Genomic DNA, 13,519 nt, shown 5'->3' on the forward strand with positions numbered 1-13,519 from the left:
TACACCTCGTACACACACAGCTCCGCTCCGTACACCTCGTACACGCACGGCTCTGCTCCATACACCTCGTACACACACGGCTCTGCTCCGTACACCTCGTACACACACAGCTCTGCTACATCCACCCTGTAAACCCCTCCATGACCCCACACATAAACTTCCCCTCATCCAGCACCATGACAACCAGCACAGCAGAGTCCTGCATACACTGAGGCCCCTGATCATGTGACCCCTGACTCCTCCCCTCCTGTGACCTCATCACAGGTCCTGTGCGCACAGAACAGCCATATATGTGGTGTGCGGCTCTGCAGGTGGAGGTAGGTGCTGGAGATTCCCCATTACTGGGCACAGGGGGCAGTAACCCCTCCATTCCCGGAGATAGTGCCCCCAGCTCTGCCATGTGTATATGTACAGTAATAGAACGCTGGCTGTGCTCATGTATACAGGGGAGGGCGCTCTGGTTTGGGGACAGATGACGCTTTCTCTCTGGGGTGGAGATTTAGGCTAGGTTCACATTGCGTTAGTGCAATCCGTTTAGCGCATAAGCTAACGGACTGTGTTAACGCAATGTCCAAAAAGGGATTGTGTTTAGCGATCGCACTAGCGCAGATACCCAATCTGCGCTAGTGAGAACGGACTTAAAAACGCTGCAGACAGCGTTCGAGGTCTGTCACAAAATAACGGAGCATCGCTAACGCATGCCAAAAATAGCATGCGTTAGGATGCGTTACATACATTGCGGTCAATGGGTGCGCTAACGGATCCGTTATATTGCGTTAGTGGCGCTATGTAACGGATTCCGTTAGCGGATACCCACTAACGCAATGTGAACACAGGGAACGGAAATGTCGGGTTTTTCTCTCCATAGAAATCTGGAGAAATGGAGAAACTGTAATTTCCCTAATTTCGGGTGTAATAGTTTAGAATAAAGGGATTTCCCATGAAATGTCTGTGGCGTCGGTCCTGTACTGAGGACACTGATCCTGGAGGAGGAGACTGTGGGGCAGAATATGGAGGAAACAAGAACTCGTTACATTGTAGGAGGATTGTGGGTTTTATACCACGATGGAAATTAATGGGAAAAAGTTGGAGCCTCATTTATCATAATCTCTGAATTAAGAACTTTTCTGACAACAACCAATTAGAGCTCAGCTCTCATTTCTTGAACGACTCCAGTAAAATGAAAGCTGGAATATTATTAGTTGATATTATTATTTTGGGGAATTCTAGTTGGATGCTTCTAATGGCCAAGTGTGAAATAAGCCCTTATAATTCTATAGTGAGGTGGTGGAGAATAATGTCATCCACCCTGGGACAGGGTGGATTTGATTTAAATCTAACTGATTTAAATCACGATTTAAATCACTAGTCAGTAAGGCTTGATTTAAATCAGTGATTTAAATCAAAGTTTCTACCTAACTGAATGTTACTCCGCAGAGGTCCCAGCCTCTTCTTCACGGCAAAAAATGTTACAACATGAACAGAGTTGAGAAAAAGACCTTAATCCTATTGTTCTACAAACCTATGAATACAGAATCAACCCCTTCAGTGCCAAGTCCAAGAAGTTAGACAATATGTTTCTGATTGTTTGGAGTGGAATAGATCTGCACAACACAAGAAGAATGTGAATCTAAGTGTGAGGAGGAGGATGACTCATCTTCATCACCGCACTTCTCATGATGTTGCCTCATTCGCGCCACCAGGCCTTGCATCTCTTTGTTGCATCGTTTGCATTTTGCACGCATGCCTGCCTTACCGATAGGCGAAGGAGCTTCATTAAAATATTCCCAAACTGGGTCTCTTTTACGGCCTGCTGCCATTATAAGGAAAGAATGTAATAAACCTCAGATCGTACACACAAACAGATCCAGACTTGTCTGTCTGTGGCTATGCTGCAGTATTGTGCTCAGAGTTTCACTTTCATTTTCTTGTCTGCTTGCCCTTCCTCCTCCTTAATCCTAGAACAATAGGATTAAGGTCTTTTTCTCAACTCTGTTCATGTTGTAACATTTTTGCCTTGAAGAAGAGGCTGGGACCTCTGCGGAGTCAAATTCAGTTTTGAGAACTGCGTAAGTAAAGCGAGCGTCTGTGATAATATAGGAGAGAAACTGCCCACTAATCCTACAGAAACCTCTGGAAGAGCATGGCATTGTGAATGTTACACATATACAGCCTTTATTCTACTGAGTTAAACAACTCAGCTTTATCTCACGAAGGAAGAACCTTTGGATGGTAAAATATTTTCCTCAAAAAGCAGTTTATTGAAAAAAATCCGATTTAAATAAAAAAAATCCGATTTAAATAAAAAAAATCCGATTTTTTTTTTTTTTTATTTAAAAAAAAAACATTGATTTTTATCCACCCTGCCCTGGGATATTACTTAGTGTTATAGATTGATCTCTATGTGAGTTGGATCTGAGAGCTGAGGAGGATAAGGACAGACTAATGGGGTCTGTGTTTATCTGGGTGGGAACCAGTGGGTTAGGACTATAACGCTCTATGCCAGTCTTGATGAGCAGTGCACTGGAGGACGGCCATGTACACACTACATTTTTTGGCCATTGTCCAGCGCATATGTTCAGGAGCTATGTGCCCGACAGTGGACAATGTCACAATGGGCCCCGGGATCCGTCCACCATAGGGTCCCATTGTAAAGAAGATGAATGTCTGCTGAATTTTCTGTACAGTTAAACAAATGATGTGCACACTGGCCAGCCTTTGTCTGGTAGGTATATGTCTGTACACAGTTTAACTTTATAGGATAGTATACTTATACATTCATAGCAGAAAGTGTTTACACCCTTTAAATTGTTCCAGAAAATGAAGTGTTTCTCCCAGAAAATGATTGCATTTCCACATTTTGTTATAAATGTTTATATCATTTGTGTGTATCGGAACAACACACAAAAAATAGGGAAAAACAGGAAAAATGGACATAATTTCACACAAAACCCCCAAAATGGGCCGGAAAAAATTTGCACCCTCAACTTAAAAGAGTTGTCCACTACTTGGACAGCCTCTTCTTGAACTAAATGTTTTGCCCCCGATAAAATAAAATAGCCTATACTCACCTCCTGTGCTGACGCCATACCTGCGGTGTCAGCACTCGCGTTCCTGGGGTTGCAGTGTGGTTGTTGTGACACCGGTGTCTAAGTAGCGCTGGCATCACTGTCTCCGCCTTCGGCAAATCGAACATGAAGAGGAAGTCTGGGCTGCGGCTGCTTTCTGACTGGAGGCAGGGACAGTGATGCCACCGCTGATTGGGCCCCAGCACGGGAGGTGAGGATAAGCTTTTTATTTGATAGGGGCCAAGTGTGGGGGATGACAAGGAGTTGTCAACTTCTTAAACCCCTTACCAACTTTGGCAGTACTCCAAGCGATTTTGCGCTCACAAAGGCTGTGCGCATGTGATCGCTGCCGGGTGTCAGCTGATTCTGACAGCTGACATCCGACACTCAGTGCATGAGTGGCACACACACTATTCCCGACACTTTAACTGTCTAAATACTGCAATCACAGCATTTAGCAGGCGTGCAGAGGGAGGGAGCCCATTCGGTACTCCGATCGGTGCCCTCACCACTTCATATCAGGAGCCCTATCAGTGCTATGGTGATCCGATGTAGTCATGACGACATCCGGGTCACCAGGCTAGGGCAAGCCCCTTGGACCATGTGCATATACGGTTTCAGTGCAGCACTGGCAGTTATAATCTGTTACAATGCTCGTGCATTGCAATGGATTATACGGTGCCTTGCAAAAGTATTCGGCTCTCTGGAACTTTTGAACCTTTTCCCACATATCATGCTTCAAACAAATAACAATAAAGATACCAAATGTAAATTTTTGGTGAAGAATCAGCAACAAGTGGATCACAATTGTGAAGTTGAACAAAATTTATTGACTATTTTAAATTTTTGTGGAAATTCAAAAACTGAAAAGTGGGGTGTGGGGAAACGTGTGTATATATATTATATATATCTCTATCTGTATGTAGGGACATCTGTCTAGGGTGATATGTGTGACTAGTGATAATTTAGCATCTGTCCTGAAGGCCAGGCGCACCTAGGTGTTAATAGGTACTTCCTTGGGAAGAGTAAAGGTACCGTCACACTAGACGATATCGCTAGCGATCCGTGACGTTGCAGCGTCCTCGCTAGCGATATCGTCCAGTGTGACAGGCAGCAGCGATCAGGCCCCTGCTGTGATGTCGCTGGTCGGGGAAGAAAGTCCAGAACTTTATTTGGTCGCTGGACTCCCCGCAGACATCGCTGAATCGGCGTGTGTGACACCGATTCAGCGATGTCTTCACTGGTAACCAGGGTAAACATCGGGTTACTAAGCACAGGGCCGCGCTTAGTAACCCGATGTTTACCCTGGTTACCATCCTAAAAGTAAAAAAAACAACCGCTACATACTTACCTAACGCTGTCTGTCCTCCAGCGCTGTGCTCTGCACTCCTCCTGTACTGGCTGTGAGCGTCGGTCAGCCGGAAAGCAGAGCGGTGACGTCACCGCTCTGCTTTCCGGCCGCTGTGCTCACAGCCAGTACAGGAGGAGTGCAGAGCACAGCGCTGGAGGACAGACAGCGGTAGGTAAGTATGTACTGTTTGTTTTTTTTTACTTTTAGGATGGTAACCAGGGTAAACATCGGGTTACTAAGCGCGGCCCTGCGCTTAGTTACCCGATGTTTACCCTGGTTACCGGCATCGTTGGTCGCTGGAGAGCTGTCTGTGTGACAGCTCTCCAGCGACCAAACAGCGACGCTGCAGCGATCCGGATCGTTGTCGGTATCGCTGCAGCGTCGCTAAGTGTGACGGTACCTTAAGACCTCTGTCTCCAGATCTCACCAGGAGGTCTAGCTAGGGCCAAGAACAAAGGAACACTTGACACCTCTGAGTGCTTGGAGGGGAGATGCTAATTGCTGCTTGAGGGTTAAGGTACCGTCACACAGTGGCACTTTTGTCGCTACGACGGTACGATTCGTGACGTTCCAGCGATATCCATACGATATCGCTGTGTCTGACACGCAGCAGCGATCAGGGATCCTGCTGAGAATCGTACGTCGTAGCAGATCGTTTGGAACATTCTTTCGTCGCTGGATCTCCCGCTGTCATCGCTAGATCGGTGTGTGTGACACCGATCTAGCGATGCGTTCGCTTGTAACCAGGGTAAACATCGGGTTACTAAGCGCAGGGCCACGCTTAGTAACCCGATGTTTACCGTGGTTACCAGCGTAAATGTAAAAAAAAAAAAACAGTACATACTTACATTCCGGTGTCCGTCAGGTCCCTTGCCGTCTGCTTCCCGCACGTGACGTCACCGCTGTGCTGTGCTTTCACTTTACGGCCGGCAGTCAGTGAGTGCGGGAAGCAGACGGCAAGGGACAGACACCGGAATGTAAGTATGTACTGTTTGTTTTTTTTTACGCTGGTAACCAGGGTAAACATCGGGTTACTAAGCGCGGTCCTGCGCTTAGTAACCGATGTTTACCCTGGTTACCCGGGGACCTCGGCATCGTTGGTCGCTGGAGAGCTGTCTGTGTGACAGCTCTCCAGCGACCACACTACGACTTACCAACGATCACGGCCTGGTCGTATCGCTGGTCGTGATCATTGGTAAATCGTATAGTGTGACGGTACCCTTAGCTATTCCTGGGAACCATCTCACAAGTGTCCAGAGGAAAATAATATATTTTCATTAGTAGAGCGGCCGTGCCCAATCAAACAGACCGCAATTATGATATTAACTTGGGAGGCCGGTCTAGAAACCTGACCTCAGACTAAAGTTATAAATTTAGGCTGCAGACAGAGAATTGGGTTCACATGATGAGGGCAGCCTGAGAAGCTGATGTGTTCGACAACTACATTCACCCCCCCCTTCCTCAGGGAGCAGAAAGCAGACTACAAGTTAGATGATTTTCTGTAAGTTTATCCTGTTTATTTTGACATTGTTTGCATAAGTTGTATGTCTTTTTATTATCATATTTGTATACCTTTTTATTGTAAGCATTGAACCTTTTGCTATTAAAGTATAAACTTTAATAAGTTGAACCTTGAATGTTCTAAAGAATCCATAGCCTAGAGGTGTGCGAGCCTTATGAGTGATAAACATACTTTTATTAGTTATTTCTGGGACTCATCGCCCGTGTATTCGATGAGTGGTGGCAGCGTGTATGAGCGGGTGTGTGGCCTGGGTCGGTGTGTAATTTATGCTCCCATTACAGCATAGGACAGAGGTTGATTGCTGGACTGAGAGTGGGGAGATAGATTAACCCTTGCAGGCACAACCCCAAGTCACGTGTGAGAGCAGGCACGTGACGAATAAGTGACTCCACGGAGTAGGGATCCGTGACATGGGGCTTGCAATATTATTCGGCCCCTTTACTTTCAGTGCAGCAAACTCACTCCAGAAGTTCATTGTGGATCTCTGAATGATCCAATGTTGTCCTAAATGCCTAATGATGATAAATATCATCCACCTGTGTGTAATCAAATCTCTGTATAAATGCACCTGCTCTGTAATAGTCTCAGGGTTCTGTTTGAAGCACAGAGAGCATCATGAAGACCAAGGAACACAACAGGCAGGTCCGTGATACTGTTGTGGAGAAGTTTAAAGCCAGATTTGGATACAAAATGATTTCCAAAACGTTAACATCCCAAGGAGCACTGTGCAAGCGATCATATTGCAATGGAAGGAGTATCATACCACTGCAAATCTACCAAGACCCAGCCATCCCTCTAAACTTTCATCTCAAACAAGGAGAAGACTGATCAGAGATGCAGCCAAGAGGCCCATGATCACTCTAGATGAACTGCAGAGATCTACAGCTGAGGTGGGACAGTCTATCCATAGGACAACAATCAGTTGTACACTGCACAAATCTGTCCTTTATGGAAGAGTGGCAAGAAGAAAGCCATTTCTCAAAGATATCCATAAAAAGGGTTGTTTAAAGTTTGCAACAAGTGTTGTGGATTCTGTTTTTGGGCTCCCTCTGGTGGTTACAGATGGTACTGGGTGACTTGTGTTCTCTGCGGTCTCTGGTGTCCACCTGTTCTATCAGGATATGGGAGTTTCCTATTTAACCTGGCTTTCTTGTCATTTCCTCGCCGGCGATCAATGTAATCAGTGGGTCTTGTTACCTCTGCTTTCCGCTTCTGTAATCATCAGGACAAGCTAAGTTTTTGATTTTCCTGTTCCACGTTTTGCTTTATTTTTGTTTTAGTCCAGCTTGCAGTTATGTGATTCCTTTTTGCTGGTTGCTCTAGTGGGCTGATATTACTCCTCATGTTCCATGAGTTGGCACATGAGTTCAGGTAATTTCAGGATGGTTTTTTGTAGGGTTTTTCGCTGACCGCGCAGTTCACTTTTGTATCCTCTGCTATCTAGTTTTAGCGGGCCTCATTTTGCTGAATCTGTTTTCATTACTACGTATGTGCTTTCCTCTCATTTCACCGTCATTACATGTGGGGGGCTGCTATTTCTGTGGGGTGTTTCTCTGGAGGCAAGAGAGGTCTTTGTTTCTTCTAATAGGGGAAGCTAGTCCTTCGGCTGGCGCGAGACGTCTAGAATCATCGTAGGCACGTTCCCCGGCTACTGCTAGTGTTGTGAATTAGGTTCAGGATCGCGGTCAGCTCAGTTTCCATCACCCTAGAGCTTGTTCTGTTTTTTGTGTGCTTGTCCTTTTGTGATCCCCTGCCATTGGGATCATGACAAACAAGCCACCTGGGAGACACACCAAACATGTGGAAGAAGGTACTCTGGTCAGATGAAACCAAAATCGAACTTTTTGAAACAATGCCAAACGATATGTTTGGCGTAAAGGCAACACAGCTCATCACCCTGAACACACCATCCCCACTGTCAAACATGGTGGTGGCAGCATCATGGTTTGGGCCTGCTTTTCTTCAGCAGGGACAGGGAAGATGGTTAAAATTGATGGGAAGATGGATGGGGCCAAATACAGGACCATTCTTGAAGAAAACCTGTTGTAGTCTGCGAAAGACCTGAGACTGGGACGGAGAATTATCTTCCAATAAGACAATGATCCCAAACATAAAGCAAAATCTACAATGGAATGGTTCACAAATAAACGTATCCAGGTGTTAGAATGGCCAAGTCAAAGTCCAGACCTCAACCCAATCGAGAATCTGTGGAAAGAGCTGAAAACTGCTGTTCACAAACGATCTCCATCAAACCTCACTGAGCTCGAGCTGTTTTCCAAGGAAGAATGGGCAAGCATTTCATTCTCTCGGTGTACAAAACTGATAGAGACATACCCCAAGCGACTTGCAGCTGTAATCGCAGCAAAAGGTGGCGCAACAAAGTATTACGTTACAATGGCCAAATAATATTGCACGCCCCACTTTTCAGTTTTTGAATTTCCACAAAAATTTAAAATAACCAATAAATTTCATACAACTTCACAATTGTGTTCCACTTGTTGTTGATTCTTCACCAAAAATTTACATTTGGTATCTTTATGTTTGAAGCATGATATGTGGGAAAAGGTTGATAAGTTCCAGGGGGCCGAATACTTTCGCAAGGCACCGTATGTGCATATGACTATTTGGAAGTCCTCTCATGCTCTTTAACCCAACTGATGCGGGGCCCGGTGCCGCCTTTTTATTTCAGTGGGATTCCTGTCCTGGATAGGCAGATTCTCTCCATGATGGGCTCTGGAAAATCCTATAATCTGTGAGCAACTAAGATTTTTCCGGTAAATCCGTTCTCAAACATCATTTTTTTCTCAAACATAAAAACCCTCCAGTGGAAATCAATGATACTGTTAAGAAAAACAAAATGAATGAACACTGATATCATCTGTATGATTTCCGCATTATACTGTTTAATTCGAAGCAGAAGCTAGGAATGTTTTTCTTGATAGGAAGAAAAAACAAAGATTCCACAACAATTACTTGACATAGACCAAAAATGGGTCCAGTACACTGAGAGAAAAACTGTATTTCTTGTATATAAAAAAATGGTATGAATCCTGCCTAAGAATCACAGAATTTGCAGTGGAGCTTTCTCCTAGCTTAAGGCTCTGCTCACATCTTTGCAGAAAGGAACAAAACAAGGGAATTTTAAGCCCTGTTGTGTACAGAGCATTAAAGTTCTATAAATAAAATCTCTGTTTTATCTATTGTAGACCTACCAATTTTCTGAACGCTGAGCTCTATGTAACCCTGCCCACATCACTGATTGTCAGCTTTCTATGTACATACTGCATAGGCAGAAAGCTGCCAATCAGTGGTGGGATTATACAGAGCCCTATGAATATGGATGACTACACGGCAACAGGTTTACTAGTCCTCAAATTGTAATCTCCTACTGATACAACTTATTTTATGAAAACTTTATGATTTTACATTGGCTGACCCTCTTCTCATTCAGGTCCCTACAATATCTGATCCTCTCAGTGGAGATCTTCCATATAAGACCGTTTTCCTGATTGACCCGTCAAGGATGGATAGGGACAGGGACAAGATGGCGGACAGGATATTACACCTCACCCTAGAGATCCTCTTCCGGCTTACTGGAGAGGTGAGAGATTCTGATGAAGTCACATTACATCATTCTTATCTATGGGGATAACAGATGGACAGAACTGGAGGGGTGAGGACTCTGGAAATGTCTGTAGTGAGATTTATTAATGTGTCTCTCCATAACCAGGATTACACCGTAGTGAAGAAGACCTCTAGTGAGCGCTGTCAGGACCCTGTGTCTGAGGGATTTGGAAGACCTCTGAGCCCAATCATGGGGCCTCCACCTCACCCCCTGATACATGAGGACATCAATGACCAGAAGATCCTAGAACTCACCTACAAGATGATTGAGCTGCTGACTGGACAGGTGACACTGCTGGGAATTCGGGGAAATTACACAGTAACGCTATGAAGGGATCGGGGGGGATGACGGTATCATTGTATGTGTCAGGTTCCTATAAGGTGTCAGGATGTCGCTATCTATTTCTCCATGGAGGAGTGGGAGTATTTAGAAGGACACAAAGATCTGTACAAGGACGTCATGATGGAGATTCCACAGCCCCTCACATCACCAGGTAATAGACAGGACTAAATATACACGGCCTATAATTATCTGCATGTAAAGAATGAATTCAGTCCCTGTATGTGTTTCCTCCAGTTCTATCCAGTAAGAGGACAACACCGGAGAGATGTCCCCGTCCTCTTCTTCCACAGGACTGTAAACAAGAAGATCCCAATGTTCCTCAGGATCATCAGGTAGATGGAGAGAAGGTGTCATGAGATCTCCCCTATGATGTGTAGACTGCTGTGATGGTCTTGTGGTCAGTCTTGTTTTATGCACCAGTATTTTATGTTTTATACTTGTGTAATAAGAACGGTGGAGATGTCAGGATTAGAGCTGATCATAGATGTGACTTCTCCATCTGTCTGTGACTTTTACAATATTTGTTTCAGGGTGAAGATCTGACCAATATTAATACTTCAGAGTCATATGTGAGGAATGATGAGCGGTGTAAAGAGGAAATTCCCACAGATAACTGTCCAGGTGAGTAGTAATTTTTCTTTCTGGTCCCAGAAATCAAATTCTGAAATTAATGAGAGGGTTGATCCAGACAAATGATTGTGTTAAACCGAAAGTGCAGTAATTTTTATTTTAGTGTTAACAATTATTATATCAGTTATTTTTAATACAAAATGAAAGTCATGTTTTCACACTATTTTTTTTTTTCTGCAGCCACTGGGGACTGCCATCTGTATTTGCTGGAGTGTAAGTGTCTGAGCACGACACTTGCCTCAAATATGGCAGCCCCTGGGCAATGGTGCAAGGGCAAGGGCAGCACGGTGGCGCAGTGGTTAGCACTGCAGCCTTGCAGCGCTGGAGTCCTGGGTTCTAATCCCACCCAGGACAACATCTGCAAAGAGTTCTCTCCGTGTTTGCGTGGGTTTCCTCCGGGCACAGTAATGATAATGTGTGCAAAACTGTAAAGCGCTGCGGAATATGTTAGCGCTATATAAAAATAAAGATTATTATTATTAATGGTGTCTTCGTTTGGGGTCCGACCATCTCTCCAGCTGTGACCTGGGCACTTCCCCTGCTGTCCAGGTCACAGCTGTGAGGGAGAGCCAGGCATTATTTTTTTGTGGTCTGGAGTGGTGCTCTGAGCTACAATTTCCCCCCATCACTACTCTCAGTGCTCAGTGTGAGTGGTGACAGGAGGTGCAGACATCCAGGCTGTGCTATGTATCAGCGCGGTTATAGGCAGCATTACATTATATTCATGTCAGGCTACCGTGCTGTTCTCACAGCTGGAGAAGGCAGCGCTGTTCTGAGTGGTGAGACCAGGACTGCGGAGGTGACTTCCTCCAATGGTGAAAATAGCACGGTAGCCTGGAATTAGTGCAATACCAGACTTCCGGTCTGCGCTGTCATCGCAGTTTTCAGAGCACCGCGGTGTAATTATCAGACTGCTGTGCTGTGAACACTGACTGAGCTCTGCTCTGCTATGTCATTATAATGCCTCATTCACACGTCTCTCCTTTAAAGACATCTGAAGGAGGCTTTACACTAAAATAGCAGAGCCACTTATGTAATCCCATCATGAGTGATACAACCCTTAGTGCTGTGTATCTAATCCCATCATATATGATAGCACCAACAAAGCCTCATATCTAATGCCATCATGTGTGATACATCTCTCCGTGTTATGTACTGTAGCTAATCCCATCATGTGTTATATATTACATTGAGCTCAGTATCTAATTCCAGCTTGCGATACAGTCTGTGTATCTCATCCCAGTGCGTGATACAACTAACAGAATCGGCCCTGCCAGTCATCCTCAGTGACCGTCCACATCTCAGTACCACTCCGTACTGTGATCCGAAACTTTATTCTCCCTTATTCTTTTGTTCATGCCCAGTAGGGGAGGGGAAAAGTGATGTCACACACATGTGATCAGACCACGCCCACTTTTACTGCAGTCCTAATGTGAGCTAGCACTATATTAGGTTTTCATGGCAAATTTCAGCAGACGCCCTCCAAGTGTTTAACAGTGGAAAATAACAAAATTTTAAATTATTTTTCATATTTTATACTATTTTAAAAAGTAAAAAAACATTTTGAAATGAGAACATTAGTGTATATATACATTTTTTTCAACAATTAGAAAAATGTATTGTTGCTGGCACATTCCCTTTAAAGACATTTCAACAGGTGAATTTACAGGGAAAAAAAAAGGATAAAGTATTTCCCAGCTTTCTGCCAGAAAAGAAAATGTACGGACTTTTTAGAAATAATTTGATATCTGTAGATAGGATTGTTAGCCAGGAGTTTAATTAGGAGAAGCGTATTATTGTAGTTGCCACCAATATGTGAGTGATCACTAAAACATGACCTTCAATACTGTAGATGCTATCAAAATGTATTTGCAGGCGCAAGCCATACAAAAATATCAGATCGCTTATCAAACAATTCAAAAGTTAAGAAAAATGTAATGCCCAGAGTAGTGGATTAAAGCAAAATTGCATTGATTCCATCTTCCTCTCCTAGTCATGCTTCCTCAAACAGCCCATTTTTTGTAGTCCTATTATTTCTTCCATAGTTTTTTCTTTATTTATGTCAGATATTTTCACATTTACCTCCTGCTATGTGTAATGTTTGTTGTGCCACCTGTTGGTTTCCAACTTATACAATACAGATAGGCCACAGCCAACGTTGGGGGAAATTGTCTGTGTGTGAAGGAGAATAGATTAATCTCTTGTATCATGACCCTTTAGCTGCACACCTAGTGCACGCCACGTCTATAGCAACCTTGATTGGAGCACTGCAAATCTCCTACTACCTGTGGCATCTCCAATTACAACTGCTTACACCCATTGGCCTCTGACTTGTAGGTCCCTATGGCATCATCTGTGCGTCTTGTCGCAATATAATGATGTCATAGGTTGCAGGAAGTTTGAGGTGCTCTACTCCGTTTGCCACGGACTACCAAACTGGCTGCTGGATGAAGCCTCAAGAAACATTTTGTTGAACTCTATTACATTGGCTCCAACAGTATTGCTTATTTACACATGACTATACTGCTCTTTTCTTCTTCTACACTAAAGTGCATGTAGTCGTCATCACAGACGTAGAAAACTAGAGAAAAGTTTTGTAACTGACTGTCAATAACTAGTTATGTTTTATTATTCAAAAATAATGAAATCAATTTTGTTCTTCTCAGAGGACTTTACCGGGAGGTCAGCGGGACATGTTAACTCTTCAGATTTCAAGGCAGATAGTCATGGTATTGCACCAGATACATATGAAGAACATGCTACTGTCCCTGATACACCACCAGCTCTGGACAGCAAGAATCTATCATCTGATATTTTTAAACAGGTTGTACCTTCTGATTCATCACAGACTGTTAAGCAAAGTAAAACTAACAGAAGGAATGTTAAACATCAAAGAGCTCGCACAGAGGAAAAGCCATATCCATGTTCAGAATGTGAAAAAAGGTTTAACCAGAAATCTGATCTTGTTAGACATCACAGAA

General features: G+C 44.0%; 1 protein-coding gene across 1 annotated transcript in view; it reads left to right on the plus strand.

Moving 5' to 3' along the window:
* The first annotated feature begins 280 nt into the window (after window positions 1–280).
* The window catches only part of LOC138666617 (zinc finger protein 271-like), a 240,808-nt gene continuing 227,569 nt past the window's right edge, over window positions 281–13,519 (plus strand). The window contains exon 1 of the mRNA XM_069754815.1: window positions 281–317. Within this exon, the coding sequence (XP_069610916.1) occupies window positions 291–317 (27 nt within the window). The 5' untranslated portion in view covers window positions 281–290. The remainder of the gene's footprint in view (window positions 318–13,519) is intronic.

The sequence above is a fragment of the Ranitomeya imitator genome, chromosome 2 (genome assembly GCF_032444005.1).
Source record: "Ranitomeya imitator isolate aRanImi1 chromosome 2, aRanImi1.pri, whole genome shotgun sequence".
NCBI lineage: Eukaryota > Metazoa > Chordata > Amphibia > Anura > Dendrobatidae > Ranitomeya > Ranitomeya imitator.